General features: G+C 52.5%; 7 protein-coding genes across 7 annotated transcripts; 5 read left to right on the top strand and 2 right to left on the bottom strand.

Annotated features, from left to right (window-relative positions):
• Positions 1 to 475: 475 nt before the first annotated feature.
• Positions 476 to 1,486, top strand: P175DRAFT_0504151 (uncharacterized protein). The gene has a single exon (XM_040897792.1). It carries the CDS (start codon positions 765 to 767, stop codon positions 1,407 to 1,409), a length of 645 nt encoding a protein of 214 aa, XP_040749632.1. The 5' UTR covers positions 476 to 764; the 3' UTR covers positions 1,410 to 1,486.
• A 98-nt stretch (positions 1,487 to 1,584) lies between these two features.
• On the top strand, positions 1,585 to 3,358 carry P175DRAFT_0356063 (uncharacterized protein). Its single transcript, XM_040892921.1, has 2 exons — positions 1,585 to 1,896; positions 1,982 to 3,358. Exons 1-2 carry the CDS (start codon positions 1,760 to 1,762, stop codon positions 3,135 to 3,137), a joined length of 1,293 nt encoding a protein of 430 aa, XP_040749631.1. The 5' UTR covers positions 1,585 to 1,759; the 3' UTR covers positions 3,138 to 3,358.
• A 789-nt stretch (positions 3,359 to 4,147) lies between these two features.
• On the top strand, positions 4,148 to 6,826 carry P175DRAFT_0504149 (acetate--CoA ligase). Its single transcript, XM_040897791.1, has 7 exons — positions 4,148 to 4,280; positions 4,368 to 4,459; positions 4,530 to 5,774; positions 5,842 to 6,102; positions 6,169 to 6,298; positions 6,352 to 6,626; positions 6,688 to 6,826. Exons 2-7 carry the CDS (start codon positions 4,421 to 4,423, stop codon positions 6,748 to 6,750), a joined length of 2,013 nt encoding a protein of 670 aa, XP_040749630.1. The 5' UTR covers positions 4,148 to 4,280; positions 4,368 to 4,420; the 3' UTR covers positions 6,751 to 6,826.
• Positions 6,827 to 7,772: 946 nt separating this feature from the next.
• P175DRAFT_0504148 (uncharacterized protein) lies at positions 7,773 to 8,754 on the bottom strand. Its single transcript, XM_040897790.1, has one exon. It carries the CDS (start codon positions 8,418 to 8,420, stop codon positions 8,160 to 8,162), a length of 261 nt encoding a protein of 86 aa, XP_040749629.1. The 5' UTR covers positions 8,421 to 8,754; the 3' UTR covers positions 7,773 to 8,159.
• On the top strand, positions 8,576 to 14,631 carry P175DRAFT_0495628 (uncharacterized protein; the record flags this gene model as incomplete). Its single annotated transcript, XM_040896087.1, has 3 exons — positions 8,576 to 12,421; positions 12,531 to 14,426; positions 14,518 to 14,631. The coding sequence occupies 3 exons, from the start codon at positions 8,576 to 8,578 to the stop codon at positions 14,629 to 14,631; spliced, it is 5,856 nt and encodes a 1,951-aa protein (XP_040749628.1).
• A 477-nt stretch (positions 14,632 to 15,108) lies between these two features.
• Positions 15,109 to 17,235, top strand: P175DRAFT_0485512 (putative MFS transporter). The gene is made up of 2 exons (XM_040895598.1): positions 15,109 to 16,566; positions 16,632 to 17,235. The coding sequence occupies exons 1-2, from the start codon at positions 15,371 to 15,373 to the stop codon at positions 17,215 to 17,217; spliced, it is 1,782 nt and encodes a 593-aa protein (XP_040749627.1). The 5' UTR covers positions 15,109 to 15,370; the 3' UTR covers positions 17,218 to 17,235.
• A 738-nt stretch (positions 17,236 to 17,973) lies between these two features.
• Positions 17,974 to 20,078, bottom strand: P175DRAFT_0504145 (NADH-quinone oxidoreductase subunit NuoF). The gene is made up of 3 exons (XM_040897789.1): positions 19,745 to 20,078; positions 19,544 to 19,615; positions 17,974 to 19,461 (listed from the first exon to the last, which is right to left on the bottom strand). The coding sequence occupies exons 1-3, from the start codon at positions 20,003 to 20,005 to the stop codon at positions 18,301 to 18,303; spliced, it is 1,494 nt and encodes a 497-aa protein (XP_040749626.1). The 5' UTR covers positions 20,006 to 20,078; the 3' UTR covers positions 17,974 to 18,300.
• Between the last annotated feature and the right edge of the window lie 124 nt (positions 20,079 to 20,202).

The raw sequence follows: 20,202 nt of genomic DNA, 5'->3' as shown, positions 1-20,202 counted from the left end.
TGGAAATTGGACATGGCGATTTATCCAGAGGAACACAGAAATAGATGCTAAAGAATGCCATGTTAGCGTATTTAACTGACCTATAAAGAATGGTCATCTCTATTTCTGGCTGTTTAGTATTGTTGATGTTGTTCAGTTGTGCTTGTTCAGTTGTTCAGCTCCTCTACTCTGGAAATGTATCTATGTATTCGCTATTCCCGATTTGGCATCGCACCACCTCTTGAGTTGTCGGCGGAATTTCACCATCACAAGATAAGTCTCACAACATCATCCCGACTTGCTTGCATATTGAGATCGGTTTCTAGTACTTACTTGTTTCCATCTCTATTTTAATATTCCGTTCACATACACAGCTGTGTGAGATTCCCCCTCAAAACATACCCGGCTAGACAGGACAGCACAGCACACAACGTCACATCATCAGAATGTCTTCAGCAGAGGAATCCCCGGCTCAAAGAGCAGCTCGCCTACGACGTGAGCGTCGTGAAGCTAAAATCAAGGAGGGAGGCGCAGCGCGATTGGATAAGATTACCAGCCTGAGCGGACGGACTCCTTCAGCACGTACGACTCTCCGGACGCAGCTTTGAGCGTCGAGTGTCTTGACCTCCCCGCTTGAAGATAGAGAGACCCCATGGCTAATCTATTATTCTGCTACAGATCGTGAAGAAGCCTCTCCCACTCCTTCATTACAACCACCCACTGTTATTCCCTCTCCCTCTCCCTCCCCCGAACCCCGGCCCCTACCTCGCCAAGCACAACCGTCCATGCCGTCACCGTCACCGAGCGTCGACGAACTCTCCCCGGAAATGATTCGGGAACAGCAAGAGGCTTTCCGTGCTCTGCTCCGGCAATCTGCACCCTCTCCAGGGGAACAAGACGTCGAAGAAGACCCGACAATGAAACTGGTCAACGCTCTCATGGGAGGTATGGGAGGCATGCCTGGTGCGGACCCAAGCGGCGGTGCTGGGACCAGCGCCGACGCTCCAGGAGGACTATCTCCCGACCTGGCATCATCTCTGGGCCTTCCACCATTCGTCTCGAACATGCTTGGATCGGTGATGCAGCAGCCAACGGAAGAACAGAAGATGGCCCTCATGATGTGGAAAATCGTGCATACCGTGTTTGCTATCGCGGTGGGCATCTACCTGGTCTTTATTACAAGCACGTCGGTTGCTACGTATGGCAGCCAACCGCCGCCTCCGGCCACGGTGCAGAATCCTTTCCTGTTCTTTACGACTGGCGAGCTGGTGTTAACTGGGGCGAGAGTGATGCTGAAGAGTCGGAATGGTGGGTTGACGGGGCCTTTTATGTATATTCAGGTGCTGAAAGATTTGATCCGGGATGGAAGTATTGCGCTGTTTCTTTTCGGAATGGGTGCATGGTGGACTAAGGAGTGGACGATTGTTTAATTTGTTTTTCATTTCATAAAATCAGAATCTTAATCCTTTGCACCTTTTGGAGAGAGAAAAAGAAAAAAAAAAAAAAAAGAAAAAACTGTCTATCCGGAGAAGGTTAGAAATTTCTCCCAGTACTCCATAGACGAACTACTTCCACACTAATCGTTAATATTGGAGTAGTTATATATAGGTAGACATCTAAAGTGGGCCTGCATCAAGCTAGCAGTCAGTTTGGGTGTTTATAGACGAGAAAAGTCCCCAATCCTTTAGTGGGTAAGGACTCTGGAGAATCGCACTGCTAAAGGGTGTGTTGTCATTGTTTTTCATCTGGATTCCCAAGCATCCAGAGACCCGTCGCGATCATGATCTGGGACCATTTTGACGGCAAGAGCGTTCTCATTACGGGGGCGTCAGGGTTCCTGGGCACGGCGTTAGTGCACCGAATCATTGATCGCACTTCTGCGAGCCATCTGTATCTGATCTGTCGAGGAGGGTTACCGTAAGTGTGCCATCAATCAATCAATCCGCCATTCCAAATCCAGTCTGTTTGGCTGAGAGGAAGCACCATTGATTGTTTCTTCTAGTCGTTTGCGCGAGCAATGGCGCCGTATACTCTCTTCCGAGCTTGCCGATCCCATGCTAGACCCGCGTCGAGTCACCGTCCTCGATGGGGATATCCTCAAGCCTGATTTCGGACTGCCCCCGCGCGAAGTCGAACGGTTACAGGGGGTGGTTGAGATCGTGATTCATTCCGCGTCGTCCATTAACCTAGGCAGCCGGCTGAGTAAAATCGCCGCGGTCATCATCGGGGCCAGCGAGATGGTGTCGGAGTTTGCCCTGAAATGCCCCAAGCTCGACCAGTTTGCGTACATCTCCACGGCATATGTCAATGCATTCCTTTACGCCGAGACCGACGCCCTCGACACAGAGGTCGAGGAGAAAGTGTATGCGCTGCGCAACGCGCAAGGCCGGGCCGCTGACGAATGGGCCCTGGTCCGTAGCCAGGGCAGCAGTGGCGCATACGAAGCGCACGAGTTCCCCTGGGCGTATGCATACGCGAAACATCTCACGGAGCGACTGCTCATGGAACGATTCGAGGCGCGATCCCAACAGCAGCAGCAGCAATCCCGGCTCCTCATCCTGCGGCCGTCCATCATCGGACCGGCCAAGTCCTTCCCCTTTCCGGCGTATTGCGTCCCGACCTCCTCCCCGCTGACCATGATGATTGCAGGCAGCGCCCTCGACCCCTCCAAGGGGTACAAGTTCCACACGCGCTGCCCTAACCCCGCGACGCAATCCACGGCGGACGAAGTGCCCGTGGACATTGTGGTGGACCGACTGCTGGCGCATCTGGGGGCGAGGACCCCAGGGCCCGTCCACGCGGTCAGTGGGAAACGCGCGCGATGGACGTTCCAGGATTGGTGGTGCGCCGTCAATATCTTGAACCCGTCCCCGCGGGGGCCTGTGCTTCCCGAGTGGACGTCGTCGTTGCATTGGCGCTCGCCGGAGCTGCATCCGGTGGCTCGCCTCCACGCGGTGATTGGAACCTCGTTCCATTTCCACGACGACAAGACGGAGCGTCTCTGGGAGAGTCTCTCGGTGGAGGATCGACTGGACTTGCAGCTGTTTGCGATGCTCCCGAGTGAATATGCGGCTCCGGTTTGGGTGCACGAGAGAAGAGCGGCCCTTGCCGTGGGCGTGAACGATGCTATGCGGTGGAATGCAAAGGCTCGATTATAATATAGAGGTTGGATATATATTATATTCTCGGGGCACAAGTAGGAACTTAATGATAGTTACCTAGTCAACCCGTTAAGCCTCTTAATTCAGAGATCGATCGCGGTAGGAGTGAGCAGGTAATAACGGTCCATCAGCCTATTACTCCGTAGTAACTAGTTAACTATAGGATTATAGGGGTTGATCTGGTAGAGACTCAACCCTAGTTAACGGTACTCCATATACAGAGTAGATTCCAGAACTCTTTACCTACAAAACACTACTACTGGTTGAAAATGCCGATTAATAAGAGAATGTAGTTACCTAGGTAGTTAATTACTAGGATTCTTAAATCGTGCAAAGAAATCCAATTCCGTCGAGTCCAGCTTCCTAACGAGGTAGGTTAGGTAGGTACCTAGGTAGGTTCCCCTCCATATACTCCTGTGATCCCTCCGTCCGTGACTTTCACCTCTCCCCGTACGGATAGAGGAAGAGAGAGAGGTGGGACGAATTCCAACCAGTGAGAATATCCCCCGGACAGAATGCGGGATCTTTTCTCCCCCGGAGCAACGGAAACGAAAGGTAACTCAGCCCCGCATGGCCGAACCCAACTTTCCTTGACGCATCTGGATTCATTCTCCTTCTGGAGTACGGAGTACGGAGTACGGAGTCTAGGAGGATGGTGGGATGATTGTACTTTGTAGGAGAAATAGTGATTATGATGAAGTTGAGAATAAGAGTAGTTAAATCATAAATATCATTAGAGGATAGAGTATACTTATATAGTATACTTATATAGTATATATATATATATAATATATATATATATATGACCGAACATTTTCCGATCCTCCCCAGGACTCCGTATAACCACCAGAAACCCCTCCATTCATTCCTCTTCACCGGACAGCCGGGGAGCGGGACCTCAACATTTATGATTCTTCTTTAGCGTCTGGATTCAACATTTAATGTCTTGATCTCTCTCTCTCTCTCTCTGTCTTGCTTTCTCTCTATCTTTCTCTCTCTCTCCATCCCTCTATCCTTGCTTTCTCTCCCTCCCTCTATCCTTACTTTCTCTCCCTCCCTCTATCCTTTCCCTTTCTCTAATATCTCAAATCATTATACCAAATTTCTCCTTCTACTCCGTACAGCTTCAACAAATCTAAGGTGCGTGTGGTTTTGCCCCTCTCACGTGCCCGCCGTTTCCATCGCTGCTTACCAGATTTCCCTCGTCTCTTCCTTCTATTGTCACAGATTTCCTCGAACTAACGAAATCTCCCGCTTACCTAGATTAAATATTCCTCATCATGAGTGGAGGCAGCGGGACCCCCCCTAAATCCTCGGTGGTAAGCTTTTCCCGACGGGAAAGGAAAAAGAAAATTGTTGGCCCCGAACTAATGCCGAGTGTTGCTCTAGGTCGTTGAGGCCCACGAGGTCGACACCTTCCACGTCCCCAAGGCCTTCTACGAGAAACACCCAACGGGGACCCATCTGAAAGATCTCGACGACTACAAGAAGCTCTATGAAGAATCCATCCGCCACCCCCACACTTTCTGGGCTCGCATGGCCCGCGAGCTTCTCACCTTCGACCGCGACTTCCAAACCACCCACGTCGGCTCCTTGGCAAACGGAGATAATGCCTGGTTTGTTGAGGGCCGACTGAACGCCTCCTTCAACTGCGTCGACCGGCACGCCCTGAAGAACCCCGACAAGGTCGCCATCATCTACGAGGCCGATGAGCCCAACGAGGGCCGCACCATCACCTATGGCGAGCTGCTCCGGGAAGTCTCCCGCGTCGCCTGGGTTCTGAAGCAGCGCGGCGTGAAGAAGGGGGACACCGTCGCCATCTACCTGCCCATGATTCCCGAGGCCGTCATTGCCTTCCTCGCCTGCTCGCGCATCGGTGCCGTCCACTCCGTGGTCTTCGCGGGCTTCTCCTCCGACTCGCTGCGGGACCGCGTCCTCGATGCAGGCTCCAAGGTCGTCATCACAACCGATGAGGGGAAACGGGGGGGCAAGGCCATTGGAACGAAGCGCATCGTGGATGAGGCCCTGAAGCAATGTCCCGAGGTCACCAGTGTTCTGGTCTACAAGCGCACCGGCGCCGATGTGCCCTGGACCGAGGGCCGGGACGTCTGGTGGCACGAAGAGGTCGAGAAGTACCCCTGCTACCTGGCGCCTGAGTCCATGAACTCCGAAGATCCGCTCTTTTTGCTCTACACATCCGGGTCGACCGGAAAGCCCAAGGGCGTCATGCACACCACCGCCGGGTACCTCCTCGGGGCCGCTATGACGGGCAAATACGTCTTTGATATCCATGAAGATGACCGCTACTTCTGCGGCGGTGATGTCGGATGGATCACGGGCCACACCTATGTAGTCTATGCGCCCCTGCTGCTCGGATGCGCTACCGTGGTCTTCGAGAGTACCCCCGCCTACCCCAACTTCTCCCGCTACTGGGATGTCATTGAACAGCACAAGGTCACCCAGTTCTACGTCGCCCCCACCGCCCTGCGCCTGCTGAAGCGGGCCGGCGATGAACACATTCACCACAAGATGGAACACCTCCGGATCCTGGGATCCGTGGGCGAGCCCATCGCCGCTGAGATCTGGAAATGGTACTTTGAGAAGGTTGGAAAGGAGGAGGCTCACATTTGCGATGTAAGTGATTTGGAATATATATATATATATATGTGTGTGTGCGACAGACCATTGACCAGCTTGGTAGACCTACTGGCAAACAGAAACCGGTTCCAACGTCATTACTCCCCTGGGTGGCATTACCCCCACCAAGCCCGGCAGTGCCTCTCTGCCCTTCTTTGGAATCGAACCGGCTATCATCGACCCGGTCTCGGGCGAGGAGATTTTGGGCAATGATGTCGAGGGAGTGCTTGCTTTCAAGCAGCCCTGGCCAAGTATGGCCCGCACCGTGTGGGGGGCTCACAAGCGCTACATGGACACATATCTGAATGTGTACAAGGGCTACTACGTAAGAATCCCTACTTTTTCTTTCTTTTTTTCTTTCTTTTTTTTTTTTTTTGGCTGACATGTGTAGTTCACTGGTGATGGTGCTGGCCGTGATCACGAAGGATACTACTGGATCCGTGGCCGTGTCGATGATGTGGTCAACGTTTCCGGTCACCGTCTATCGACTGCCGAAATCGAGGCCGCTCTGATTGAACACCGTAAGTTGCAGAGGAATTTTTTTTTCATTGACAGGGACACTAACGTGCACCAGATATGGTCGCCGAGGCCGCTGTGGTTGGTATCGCCGACGAACTGACCGGCCAGGCTGTCAACGCCTTCGTTTCTCTCAAGGAAGGTAACGAGACCAACGACCAGGTCCGCAAGGATCTGGTCATGCAGGTTCGCAAGTCGATCGGACCCTTCGCTGCGCCCAAGGCCGTCTTTGTGGTTGATGATCTCCCCAAGACCCGTAGCGGCAAGATTATGCGCCGAATTCTGCGCAAGATTCTCAGTGGCGAGGAGGACAGTTTGGGTGACACCTCAACGGTATGATCCGGGTTCTCTCTTGTGGATATGAGCAGTGCAACTAATTTTATTTTTCTTCTAGCTGTCCGACCCCTCTGTGGTGGACCGGATCATTGCCACAGTGCATGCTGCGCGAGGAAAATAAGCAGTTGCAACGAACAAAGTTACCCCAAAAAAAGGCTTACAATGGTGGGATTCTTGAATGGATACACTATGATATAATTTCTAGGCTCCCTTTCTGTTCTGTGATTCCCATATTTTGTTGGAGTTGACGCAACCACTTGCTGGATGTGATGTGTATAACGACTTTCTCCATAGCTTATATATATTATTTATTATTATGATCCTCATTACCTTGATCTTTCTGAGTTGATTTCGGGTGTATTCCCAGATCCAACCGATGAATGGAGTCGAAGAACAAAGAGCCTGGACCTTTTCTGTAGAGGACAGAGTAGTTGCAATCCTCAGGCTGCAGTGGCACCACATCACGTGAACCTCTCCCAAAACGGCGGCCCCAGAGATTACCATCAATTACCATTTATTACCATTAATTACCGGACCTCACCCAAGATCCCCAGCAAGATCGATGAAATCTGGTCCTGTCCTGTTATTTCAATTACCAACAGCTCCAAACCCAGTTAGTCCCCTCCTCCCCTTCACATCTCTCTCTCTCTCTCTCCCTCTACTAACACTCGGCCGCGTCCGTTTCCTCACCTCTTCTTTTTCTCTCCCCCTCTGGACTCGTCGGCTCCCTCGCTCTGACTCCGATATCTGGTCAGTAGCTGCAGTGGGTCTTCTCTTTGATTTCAATATCTTTCTCTTTCATCTTTTCTCTTTCCTCATCCTCGGATTTTATCCCCCCCCCGAAAACAAACACTTTCTTCTCACTTCGACCTCATTTTTTTTTTCTTCCCTTCCCTGGCGCGTCGAGATCACCCCCGACCTCCTCAGTGCATCGTCCGTGTCTTCGTGCGAGCGCATTTATCACTAATATCGTCGAATACCCTGTTTCCTGGATAAATCATCGTCTGTTTTGATTTGGATTCCGTTTCCCACAGCGGTGCCGGGTTTTCTTCATCGCCATCGCTCCGCAACTATCGCTTGACAGGACGAATCTATGACTCTATAAACCTTCACAAAAGTTGACTCAATCATCATGTCTTTCGGATTCGGAAGTGGGGGAGGATTTGGCCAGAACAACCAGCAGAGCTCTGGCTTTGGGGCTGGCTCTGGGTTCGGTGCCACCAGTTCTAGTGGAGGTAGGTTCGATCAGTTTACCCTTGCTGTCAACTCTTGAGGTTTGGTTTTTTTTTTTTTTTCTTTTTCTTTTCTTTTCTTTTCTCTGCTTTTGGGCTTGTATTTCTTTTCTTTTTTTTCTTTTTTTTATCGTTCATCACTTGCTGGCGCTTGAGACGTCCACGACCCGCCATGGCTCCTCTCCAGTTTCCGATCATCAAGCAGCCCCCGGAGGCCCTCGACGCCAGATAACATGCAGCCGCGCAGCAAGGGAAAGGATTGCTCCTTGATGACAGTCTCTGACAGCCTCTGCCCCCATCATCTAGGCTTTGGATCAACCTCGACTCCTTTTGGAGGCGGCAACACCTCTGGGGGTGGCCTGTTCGGGAATACCTCCAGTAGCTTTGGTTCCGGTGGAGGTACGTGCTTGATGGGTCTCTCTTGAGGACCTGCGCGATCCTTTCTCTGCTGTTGCCACCTGCTTCGCGCTTCCTGAGTTGCTTTGCGGGTGCGAATGGTGGTGCTTCGTAAGCTGGCCATAGCTGGCCCTTGATCGAATTGCTCTTGCCTGGAGACCATCGAGGAATTCCAATTAGAGTAGCCACCAACTATCAGGATCCGCACCTTGGGATGGCCTTGTTTTGCTTTCTTCTTCTACTTGCTTCTTCTTGTTTTCTCCTGGGCTCGGGGGGGTTTTTTTTTTTTTTCAACCCTTGATCAACCAACCATCCATTATGGTACTGACGGTTTCTCTCTCTCTCTCTCTCTCTTTTTCTCGCCTAGGATTCGGAACAACCACTCAAAACCAAGGAAACTCGCTTTTTGGATCCCAAAACCGCACTGGTGGTTTCGGAACCGCGACATCCTCCGGTGGTAGCCTCTTTGGCAGCGGCGCCCAGACCCAGACTAGCGGCGGTGGATTTGGGGGCTTCGGATCTACTGGAAACACTAGTGGTGGCGGTGGTGGTGGTGGTGGTTTTGGTGCTGGCTCAAACACCAGTGGTGGGATCTTTGGGAATAAGACTGGAGGAGCTTTTGGCAGCACAACTGGCACCACAGGCGGATTTGGCACTGGTGGTGGGTTTGGAGGCAGCACTGGTTCGGGCTTTGGCGGTGGAACAGGAACTGCGTTTCAACAGGCTGTCCCCCCCTCTGATGGCACTGGAAGTACTCCTTTCAGCGCTTTCACTGAGAAGGACGGAGCTTCTAGTGCCACCAACCATTACCAAAGCGTTTCCTTTATGCAGCCGTATAGCAAATATTCCTTTGAAGAACTTCGTCTAGGGGATTATAACCAAGGTCGCCGATATGGAAATGGAAGTGGTCAGGCTGGAGCCTTTGGATCTTCCGCTTTTGGGGGATCGGGATTTGGCACACAACAGCCACAGTCCACTGGCTTTGGCACCACCTCCACCGGATTTGGTAGCGGCACCAGCGCTCCCTCTGCCTTTGGCCAGACTCAGACTGCCGGTGGGTTCGGCTCAACATCTTCCAACCCTTTGTTTGGAGCCTCCAAGCCGGCCACTTCTCTCTTCGGCGGAGCTACTCCAACTGCTACTACTACTTCTCAGCCCAGCCTTTTCAGCGGAACCACTGCAGCCACCGGTGGTTTTGGGTCCACCGCGAACACAGGAAGTGCCTTTGGTGGTGGATCTGGCGCCTCGTTGTTCGGCAATAACTCCCAGCAGCAACAGCAAAACAAACCCTTGTTTGGAGGAGCTACTGGAACCACGGGCACCACCCCCGGCTTTGGTGGCTTTGGCACGCAGAACACTAGCACATCCACTCCATTTGGTGGCACTGCTGCGACTTCCTCTCCTTTTGGTGCCCAGCAGCCGCAGCAGCCGCAGCCGCAGCAGCAACAGACTGGCACGGGCGCTTTCGGTGGGTTTGGCCAAAACCAGAATCAAGCCCAGACCCAGAACAAAGGTTTGTTCGGCGGCGGATTCGGAACAAATACCCAACAGCAGTCCACCACTCCTGGCCTCTTCGGGGGCAACACGGCCAACACAGGGACCTCCCTCTTCGGACAGAATCAGCAGCAACCCCAACAGCAGGCTGGTGGCTCGCTCTTTGGCGGCGCAAATCAGCAAGCCGCTGGCGGATCTCTTTTCGGCGGAAACCAGCAGCAAGGACAAAAGAGCTTGTTCGGAGCTGGGACAACAGGCACAGCCACTGGAACCGGTGCATTTGGAGGATTTGGAAATACCCAAACCCAGCAGACCGGAACAAACAGTCTCTTTGGTGGCGCGCAGAACCAGCAACAACAGAAACCTAGCATGTTCGGTGGTTCTGTCGCCGGTGGCTCCTTGTTCGGAGGTGCAGGCGCACAGGCCCAAAACACAGGTTCCTCGCTGTTTGGTAACACCCAGGCCCAACCCGGAGGTCTGGGTACCTCGAGTCTCTTCGGCGGTGCACAACAAGCGCAGCAGCCCCAGCAGATGCAGCAATCCCAGCCTATGCCCGGTAGCCTGCAGGCCTCCCTGTTTGATGGCAACCCGTATGGAAACCAGTCCATCTTCTCCGGTCTGCCAGCTCCCAACACCGCCAGCCCTGGCCCCCTGGCAACACCTCTCGCGTCGGCGAATAAGCAAAAGCAACGCACCCCGCTCCCGGTTTACAAAATTACGCCTAACGCTGCCAATCGTCTGATCACCCCGCCGAAACGCCAGGGATACGGCTTCTCTTACTCCACCTATGGGTCTCCTTCCAGCACTGCCAGCACCCCGAATGGACTTGGGGGCAGCCTTCTCGGCGGCAGCTTGCGTGGGAGCATGAACGGTAGCTTCGGACGGAGCACCTTCAGCAAGAGCTTTTCCACCAGCAATCTGCGCAAGACCTTTGACCCCGAGACGGATAGCATCTTGTCTCCTGGCGCTCTGTCCTCCGGTTCCTCCCGTCTGTCAAGTGGTAGCCTGAAGCGCCTCACGATTGATCGCGGGCTGAGGAATGATCTCTTTACTCGTCCGGTGAGCACCCCTACTGCGATTACCAACGGCGAGGATTCCGCACAGTCCGTGGATAAGGTCAAAAAGAAGGTTAGCTTCGAATCCCCTTCTGATACTGCAACTGGCGGAGAGATCATCCCGGTGGAGGCTCAAAGCCCCGAGCCCACCTCGGAGGAGCTAGGCTTCCTGCGCTCTATCCGCAAGACCGGTACCGTCAACGGCGTCAATGGAGTTAAACCAACCCCGGAGATCGCCACCCGTCCTGAGATGGAGTCTGTCCGTCCCATGGATCTCCCCGCCGTCCCAGAAGATACCACCCCTCCTGCTGCAGCCGACAGCTCCTCACGGCTCCCCTTTATCCCTGGTGCGGACCCACAGCCGGGAGATTATTGGATGAAGCCTACACGCGCCGAGCTTAACAAGATGAACCGCGACCAGCTAAAGCATTTTGTCGGCTTCACTGTTGGCCGCCAACACTGCGGTTCGGTGACCTTTGATGAGCCTGTCGACATGACAACGATCGACCTGGATCAAATCTTCGGTGGCCTTGTGGAGATCGGGGTCCGCAAGATTACCGTGTACCCAGATGAGGCAATCAAACCCCCTAGGGGCAAGGGATTGAACGTACCCTCCACCCTGCGGATTGAAAATTCTTGGCCCCGAGGGGGGCGGGATAAGAAATCCCCTTCGCCCCTTACCACCGGTCCTCTCTTTGACAAGCACGTCGACCGCCTCAGGAAGGTTCATAATACCGAATTTGTGGATTACGAAACGCAAACTGGAACATGGGTTTTCAAGGTGCCTCACTACACAACCTATGGTCTTGACTATGACGATGAGGAGGAAGAAGAAGAAGAAGGTGAGAGCCTCAATCAAAGCACGTTGAGTGCTGCTCCTGACACTCCGACTCCGAAGGCTCGATCCCCCGCCGACCACGATCTGACCGTCGGCTCCGAGATCTTCTCCACTGATGTCTCCTTTATGAGCTCGGTGGTGGGGGGAGTCGACGACGACACATTCGATTTCAAGAAGCGTAAATTGGTTCCCGGGGCATTTGGCCACCACCAGCAGGCTAGGGAGGCTGTCGACGAGCACGATCTAGGTTCTGAAGACGACGAAGACGAGTCTTTTTTAGGGGAAGGCTCCACGGGTTCAACTGAACAAGACGGTGACACCATCACCGACAGCCAGCATTCTGGCGAGTCCGAAGTTGAATTTGATCCAGGTGAGGAAATGGACATGGCGGGTACCTTTCCGATCCTTGATCGTACCGTGGAGCAGGACGATGCCCAGAGCATCACCAGCGATGAACTCACCCACCCCTCATTGAAACCGTGGAATACACCCCCCAGGGCTTGCCTTGATCTTACTGGCGACTGGGCGGAACAGTTGCAGCGAACCATCAGCCCCAGAAAACAAAACCGCGATGCCCTGCGTGAAATCCAGGCAAATGCTTTTAGTGACCGACCGCTGAGTGGTGAGGGCACGCCAAAGCAATCTGCGACGAACACTCGTCAAAAAGGCTTTGCCACCAGTATTGACCTCATGAACTCGTTGTTCCAACAACCGCGAAAGCCGCAACCACCATCTATTCCTTCGAAGGCACCCAGTACACAGCCTAAAGGGTTCGAGGTTTGACTCACCTTTTTTTTTTTTTTTTTTTTTTTTTAATATACCTTTAATCGATGATATGAGGTTTTGAAGTAAGCAACTAACTAACCTCTTTGTTTCTTTTTTATAGTGGCCTTACAACAAGCAACCAAAGACCTTCGCAGGAGAATCAAATGAAATGAGCCGAGACGACATTGCTTTCCATCGCTCGTTCAAACCTCGATGGGGTCCTGTGAATTCTCTAATCTGCGTCAAAGACGAGATGGCTGGGTACTCACACTGGAAACAAAAGCTCTCTCTTTTCAGTGAAGGCAGAGATATTGTTCTCCTGGAGGTTGGTCCAAGTGCCGAGTCACAAGAGATGGTTGATGCGCAGATCAAGCAATCCACTATCGATCAAGTTGACGGAGTTCCATTCGCTCGGTTGGCCCAGGTCAACTTCGAACAATTTGCAAAAGCATCAAACACGGTACCCTCGGATTCGGAACGATTAATTTGGCAGCTCGCTAATATCCTGTTCAACGACGAGATCGACGATGATATCTCGGCTGGCGTGCCTCCACAACTTCGGTCCAAGTATTCTCACCGCATCAAAAAAGACCGCCTGAGCCGTCTTTGGGAGGGCATTGTCCGCGAAAGAAATGCACATGCTGTGGGTCAAGCTGGCTCGGCTGAAGAACGCGCCATCTACCTGCTGTGTTCGCACCGGGTTGAGGAAGCTTGCAACGTCTTGACTACCAGCCAGAATTTCCACCTTGCCACTCTTGTGTCCCAGATTGGCCGAGATCCCACTACTCGCCAGGACATGTCTCAGCAGGTTGAAATGTGGCGCCAGCATAACGTTTACTCCGAGATGAATGAGCCGATTCGAGCCTTGTATGAACTGCTCGCGGGCAATGCCCTTCGTAGCGAGGGCAAGGCCGGCGGTGCATTAGAAGACCGCGCATCCACATTCACCTTCTCCGAACGGTTTGAATTGGATTGGTTTCAGGCATTTGGCCTGCGTCTTTGGTACGGAATCAGCGATGACGACCCCCTTGAAGCCGCTGTGGCCAAGTTTGCCCATGATCTCGAGACTGGTCAAGAGCCGGCCTTCCCTTGCCCTCCTCACCAGGACAAGGACCGTGGTGTGTGGCATACATCCAAGGACACCCTGGGCCGCGAGTCTCCCCTCTGGGTTCTCCTCCAGGCCTATTCTGCCACCGTGGGCGCGGCTAAGAGCGCAAGTCTCCATGCCTTGGAATTACCCGCCGCTTTTCAGCCTCAGTCTGTATCTGGGGACAAACTATCCAACAGATTATCGTTCCAGCTGTCTCGGGTCCTTGCTGCTGCTCTTGGCCAATTTGATCGCCTTTCGATCAATGTTGCCCATATGGATCAGCTGGTTTGGGATTACGCCTGGGAACTCAGTGCAAGTGGGGAGCTAGCTCGCACCTTGTTTGTTCTCCTACACTTATCCCGTGGCTCGGATCGCGAGAGAGCCATTCAAGAAATCCTGGCGCGGTTTGCTGCTCATCTCCCTGACCCACTTACTCCGGAAGGTTCGCCGAACACCACCTGGCACCATCTCACGAACGATCTTCAGCTCCCTGAGGGTTGGATTTGGGTTTCCAAGGCCCTCTATGCCCGGGATACCGGTGATGCGGCTCGTGAGGTCGATTTCCTTGTTCGTGGCAAGAACTGGGATGATGCACATGCAACCTTCTGTCGTATTGTCGGACCCACCGCAGTAATTGAGCATGACTACGCCACTTTGGAGACACTCCTGTCCGGCTTTGGAGAAGGCCCCGAGCGCAATGTGCGAGGCTGGGCTAGTGGTGGGGGTGTCTACGAAGACTTTTTACGTCTGGCCACTGCTCGGAGTGGACAACGAGATCCGCATCGCCTGAACCGTTTGGTAAACGCCCTGGTCACGATGGGCGAGACCATTGGCCACAGTTCCGGTGTGGAGGGGCTCGAGGAACGAGTGGCTTTTAAGGAGATGAGCCGAGTGGTTGCTCGTTGGACGGTCCAAGAAGACGCAAAGGTATGTACCATATATATATTTATTTTGGTTTATTCTCCATTCATTCAAAAACAAACAAACTTTCTCTTTTCGAATGCTGACCCCATTCTAGGCTATTGAACTATCCCGCGTACTCCAGCTGCCTCTGACAGGAGATGCTCGGCTGGTACAGACGGCGGAGATGAGTCGTCGTTATTACAGCGTTGTCATGGCCGGGGGCTATTGAGCTTTTTTATTTTCCTCTTTTTTTTTTGACATGTCGTTCTTAGATTATTCCGTTCTCTTTCTCCATCTACTTCAAAACTGTCGACTTCCTCCCACTGACTCGTGATTTGTCTTCTACCACTATTTCCCCCTTCCGATGCCACCATCTACCCCTATTCTTCCTGTAATTTTGTGTTTGCATGAACCAGCACCATCCTGTATCCTAGTTGATTCCCTGCATTGTCTTGTTTTCCTCAATGAAGCCATCTTGGACGCTGGAGAATGTATCATGGATCCATGTCTATCTGTACGAGCCCCGTCGCGGTCCCTTCCTATTTCTGTTCCTGTGGCGTGAATACGATTATTAGGTAGCTAACTGAATGATATCAAGCAAGTTGCCCGTCTTTTCAATGTGTATCTCTTGTAAAAAAAAACCCCCAAACAAAGCGGGAAGGAAGTCATTGTGATGCCATCCCGGTTCCGGCTTCCAGGGCCTGTTCCGGGATTAACCCAGCAGAAAAGAAGCCGGCACCGGGCCTCACCCAAGGTCAAAAAAAAAAAATCCAAACACTGGGAGATGTTGCCATGGAAGAGAGGAAAAGGGGAGGACGATTCTTCCAGCCTCATCTTCCCCCGTCCTCAGTGCAACACTGTCTGTCCCTGGCCGCTTCGTGTGTCCGTCGATGGGACTGCATTGGACGTACAACTTCAGTATCTGATACAACCACATTCCCCTGTTCACTCTCTACCACATCGTCACGATGACCTCTGAAAAGCCCAGACCTCTTGAAAGAGGGAGATCCTCAGCAGAGGAGATCCAGCATGTCGCTTCTTCTGCAGTCTCTTCGTCCTCCACCTCCCCTTCTCTGTCTCTTTCCCAGAAAGATCCAGGAGATCCTGCATCAGATGCAACCAAGGAACCTTCCCCCTCGACAGCAGCAGCAGCAGCAGCAGCAGCAGCAACCAAAGACACCGAAAACGAGACTGAGGCGACTCCAGCTACCACCGAGGAGCAGCCCCAGGTCTACTCTACCTTTAGCAAAGCCCAGACGCGCATGATCGTGGCCATGGTCACCTTGGCTTCCTTCTTCTCCCCACTCTCGGGACAGATCTATTACCCTGTCATGCCTACGCTCGTGAAGAGCTACCATCTCACCCCAGCCCTCATCAATCTGACCATCACCACTTACATGATTCTCCAGGGTCTGGCCCCAAGCTTTATGGGTACCTTTGCTGACTCCGGCGGCCGGCGCCCCGCGTACATCATCGCCTTTACGATCTACACGGCTGCCAATATTGGTCTCGCTCTGCAGAACAGCTACGCAGCGCTCATGATACTCCGGTGCATCCAAAGTGCGGGGAGCAGCGGCACCATCTCCTTTGGGTACGGCGTTATCGCTGATATTGCGACCCCGGCTGAACGGGGCACGTATATCGGGCCCATGGCGGCGGGGGTAATGGTTGCACCGGCCTTGGGGCCTGTTATTGGCGGTATCCTTGCCAAGTTCCTGGGCTGGCGCAGCGTCTTCTGGTTCCTAGTGATTATCAGTGGTGGGTTCTTGGTTGTGTTTGTGCTGCTTGTGCCAGAGACCGCGCGCCGGATTGTCGGTGATGGGAGTGTGCTGCCCGCGGAGTGGTGGAGGAGATCTGTTCTTCAATGGTGGCAGCTGCGCAGTCATGCGGCTCTTACTAGGCCTAACTCTGATGGTCATCCTGATGTTGATGTTGATGCTTCTCGGAGTGCTGCTGGACAGCCTGGTGGAAGTGCAGCAAGATCCAAGCTTCGTTTCCCAAACCCGCTCAAGTCCTTCGTGATCCTCCTCGAACCAGACGCTCTCATTCTCATCTCATACATCGGCGTGGTGATGTTTGCCAATATCGCTCTTCTAACTAGTACCCCGACGCTCTTCACAAAGATATACGGCTTCAATGATCTCCAGATTGGTCTTTGCTTCCTGTATGTCCCTTTTCCTTTCTCTCTCTCTGTCTCTTCCCTAACATAACTGACAACCTCTCAAAAAGTCCCCTCGGAGCAGGCGCCTCCCTAGGTGCAATCATCAACGGCAAAATCCTCGACCGCAACTACCGCCGCTACTGCACGCTCCTCTCCGTCCCTCTCGACCGCAAACGCAACACCGACCTCCGAAACTTCCCTATCGAAAAGGCCCGCCTGGAACCCTTCTTGTGCATCATCCTCCTGGCGATAGTAACCTACACACCCTACGGCTGGGTTCTCCAACAACGAGCCCCCCTGGCCGCCCCACTAATCCTCCAATTCATCCTCGGCTTCTCTATGATCGCATCCACGAATACCCTGAACACCCTGCTCATCGACCTGTTCCCTGATCGGCCCGCGACCGCGTCGGCGGCCTGTAACCTCGTTCGGTGCTGGTTAGGCGCGGTGGGCGCGGCTGTGATCGATTACATGCTCAGCGGGATGGGATGGGGCTGGTGCTTTACATTTTTGGGCTTGGTGATGTTGCTTAGCTTAGGGTTGGTGTATGTGGAGTTTCTGTACGGGATGAAATGGAGGGAGAAGAGACGGGTGAGAAGGGAGGAGAGGGAAAAGGAGAGAAGGGATCTGGAAGCTGACAAGGGAGTTGCTTGACTTGTTTTTTTTTTTTTTTTTCTCTTTCTTCTTGCTGTGCTTTAGGCGATTCTTCTTCTTCTTCTTCTTCTTCTTCTTCTAGGGTTTAAAATATAGGGTTGACCAAGGTACCTTACATAGGTATGTAAAGGAGAGAGGACAAAGGACAAACAAATCTAGGCCAAATAATGTATGTAATCCACCAGTGATCCATCCATCCACCTCTTATTTATTTCAACCACCATTGTTTGACTACATCCAATTATGTATGTAGATGTGTAGGGAGATGATCTATGTGGTTCCTGTATAGCCCTGCAGCAGAGCACACGATAGAATTGCAACTGAAATAAATACTACTAGGTCAGCCAGCAGACTTATTATTATTATTATTATTATTATTATTCCATCTCCTTTCTCTCTTAAAGTAACGAAATCCAATCCCCCTACTAGATACTTCCTGTACTAAAAAAGGCCTTTATTAGAGCGGTTGGGTATCTAGTATGTATTTAGATTAACCTCCTTTTTTTTTTTTTTTTTTACCGCTGCCTGCGCTGGTAACTAGCCAAGGGGTGATGAGACAAGACAGAGGTTATATATATATATATATCGATAGATAGATCTTCAGTATGCTATCTAATTTAGGGTTGATTGCTTGATTGAACTGAACGTCACTTAGATAATGACGAAATGAGCTTACGGTGGTGAGCTGTGACTGTGTATCCCCTCGAAATAGAGTATTTATTTACACCCTGGGGTTACGTGGTAAAAGCTAGGATGAGAACAATCATTCATTGCTACTAGGGAAACTGTACATGATCAACCCTAATAATCTAAAAAAACACAGTGAAAAAGACACGCACACACAAAACAAACAGGAATAGAAATAGAGACACTAGTAAAAGAAAAGGAAAAAAGAGAGGTAATATAACACCTATTCCACCATACATACAGTTTAGTTCACTTCTCTATCACCAAGTATAGGCGTGCAACCATCTATGCTATAGTAGCCAAGGGTTCGATTTCAATTTCAATTTCAAGTTCGATTTCGATTTCGATTTCGATTTTGGGGAATAATCAACTGTGTAAGTGTATGATGTTGTAAAATTACATGCCCGGGGAAATCAGCTTGCCCTCGGCCCGGCTGTTAGGGTGCCAGCCACCAGCGAGGGAGCTCTTGCCACCCAAATCCTGCTCAAACTGCTTGATGCGGGCTTCCAGCTCGGGACGGAAATGTCGGATCAGACCCTGGATGGGCCACGCGAAAGCCTCACCCAGAGCACAGATAGTGTGACCCTCGACCTGCTTGGTAAGCTCCTGAAGCATGTCGATTTCGCGCTCGCGGGCCTGGCCCTTCTCTAGACGTTGCATCATCTTCATGGTCCATGTGCTGCCCTCACGGCAGGGAGTGCACTGGCCGCAACTCTCGTGCTTGTAGAAGACAGACAGACGCGAGATGGCGCGCACAATGTCGGTGGACTTGTCCATGACAATGACGGCGGCGGTACCCAGACCAGTTTGCGAGTCCTTGAGACCGTCGAAATCCATGACCTGGTCATCGCAGACGGACTTGGGGATAACAGGGGTGGAAGAACCACCAGGGATGACGGCAAGAAGGTTGTCCCAGCCGCCGCGGACACCACCGCAGTGGCGGTCGATCAGCTCACGCAGGGGGATGGACATCTCCTCTTCCACTGTGCAGGGGTTGTTGACATGACCTGAGATACAGAAGAGCTTGGTTCCGGCATTACGTTCACGGCCAAAGGAGGAAAACCAGCTAGCACCGCGACGCATGATTGTAGGGGTAACAGCGACGGTCTCGACGTTGGTGACGGTACTGGGGCAGCCAAAAAGACCGACGGCCGCAGGGAATGGCGGCTTCAGACGGGGCTTGCCGGCCTTGCCTTCGATCGATTCAATGAGGGAGGTCTCCTCGCCGCAGACGTAGGCGCCCATTCCACGGTGGATGTACACATCGAAGTCATAGCCAGTTCCGCAGGCGTTCTTGCCGATCAGACCGGCCTGGTAGGCCTCGTTGATGGCCTGCTGGAGGACGGTAGCTTCGTAGTAGAATTCACCACGGATGTAGATGTAGGCGGCATTGGCATTCATAGCCCGACCAACGACGAGACAGCCCTCGATGAGCTTGTGGGGGTCTTTGCGCATGATCTCACGGTCCTTGCAGGTTCCGGGCTCACCCTCATCGGCATTGACAACCAGATAACGAGGTCTGGGGTCCTTCTGCCAGTCCTTGAAGTTCATGAAAGACTATGTCCAGAGAACATGTTAAACCCAATTCCGATAACCCGGGGCACTCCATTGTCGAAAAAGGGAGGGAGTGGACGCTTACGTATTTCAGACCGGAAGGGAAACCGGCACCACCACGGCCACGAAGGCCAGAGGCTTTGAGTTCCGAGATGAGCTATTCACCAGAAAAAAAAAAAAAAAAAAAAAAACACCGCATTAGCATTGGCCCAATTGACCTTGTTACCGGGTGGTCCGAGAGAGGTTGCTGGACACACTCAGCCCTCCTCCGGGAGAAAACACCTACCCAGTCATCGCCCTTCATCACAATTTCCTTGGTCTTGTGCCAGTCTCCAAACTTCATCGCAGACTTCAGGTCCACGCCATGGTGTCCGTACAGGTTTGTGAAAATCCGATCCTGGTCCTTCAGACCGCCGTGATGCCTTACGGGGGGGGCATTGTCCTGGACGGTTGCGAACGAGCGGGTGGCTGCACCCTGGAGGCGGAGAGAACGGGAGGAAAGGGTGGCGAGGGGGGAAGACGAAGGAGCCACCGCTCGAGATATCATGGTGATCGATAGCCCAATGGCTTGTGGGAGGGAGAGCGGGAGAGGGAAAGATGGGAAAGAGAGAGCACAACACGAGGGGGGAGACGGTTTGGTGATGGAGGTCGTCGAGCTTCAATTCCTGCGTTTGCTGAATATCCGCCTTTGGCCGCGTTCTGATTGGCTGAATATGATCACGTGGTAGGGTTTGTCAGCAGGTG

Source organism: Aspergillus ochraceoroseus (assembly GCF_002846915.1).
Source record: "Aspergillus ochraceoroseus IBT 24754 chromosome Unknown P175scaffold_8, whole genome shotgun sequence".
Classification (NCBI taxonomy): Eukaryota; Fungi; Ascomycota; class Eurotiomycetes; order Eurotiales; family Aspergillaceae; genus Aspergillus; species Aspergillus ochraceoroseus.
The sequence above is the reverse complement of the archived record's forward strand: the minus strand, read 5'-3'. Positions and strand labels throughout refer to the sequence as shown.

What these genes read in the sequence shown, in the direction of transcription:
- P175DRAFT_0504151 (XM_040897792.1), top strand. Translation starts at nt 765, where the DNA reads ATGCCGTCACCGTCACCGAGCGTCGACGAACTCTCCCCGGAAATGATT.
- P175DRAFT_0356063 (XM_040892921.1), top strand. Translation starts at nt 1,760, where the DNA reads ATGATCTGGGACCATTTTGACGGCAAGAGCGTTCTCATTACGGGGGCG. An exon ending in ATCTGTCGAGGAGGGTTACC is followed by an intron (nt 1,897 to 1,981) that starts GTAAGTGTGCCA and finishes TGTTTCTTCTAG; the next exon opens with TCGTTTGCGCGAGCAATGGC.
- P175DRAFT_0504149 (XM_040897791.1), top strand. Translation starts at nt 4,421, where the DNA reads ATGAGTGGAGGCAGCGGGACCCCCCCTAAATCCTCGGTG. An exon ending in AGGAGGCTCACATTTGCGAT is followed by an intron (nt 5,775 to 5,841) that starts GTAAGTGATTTG and finishes CCAGCTTGGTAG; the next exon opens with ACCTACTGGCAAACAGAAAC. An exon ending in GGCCGCTCTGATTGAACACC is followed by an intron (nt 6,299 to 6,351) that starts GTAAGTTGCAGA and finishes AACGTGCACCAG; the next exon opens with ATATGGTCGCCGAGGCCGCT.
- P175DRAFT_0504148 (XM_040897790.1), bottom strand. Translation starts at nt 8,420, where the DNA reads ATGGTCTCCAGGCAAGAGCAATTCGATCAAGGGCCAGCTATGGCCAGC.
- P175DRAFT_0485512 (XM_040895598.1), top strand. Translation starts at nt 15,371, where the DNA reads ATGACCTCTGAAAAGCCCAGACCTCTTGAAAGAGGGAGATCCTCAGCA. An exon ending in CAGATTGGTCTTTGCTTCCT is followed by an intron (nt 16,567 to 16,631) that starts GTATGTCCCTTT and finishes CCTCTCAAAAAG; the next exon opens with TCCCCTCGGAGCAGGCGCCT.
- P175DRAFT_0504145 (XM_040897789.1), bottom strand. Translation starts at nt 20,005, where the DNA reads ATGATATCTCGAGCGGTGGCTCCTTCGTCTTCCCCCCTCGCCACCCTT. An exon ending in TGATGAAGGGCGATGACTGG is followed by an intron (nt 19,616 to 19,744) that starts GTAGGTGTTTTC and finishes TCTGGTGAATAG; the next exon opens with CTCATCTCGGAACTCAAAGC. An exon ending in TCCCTTCCGGTCTGAAATAC is followed by an intron (nt 19,462 to 19,543) that starts GTAAGCGTCCAC and finishes CTCTGGACATAG; the next exon opens with TCTTTCATGAACTTCAAGGA.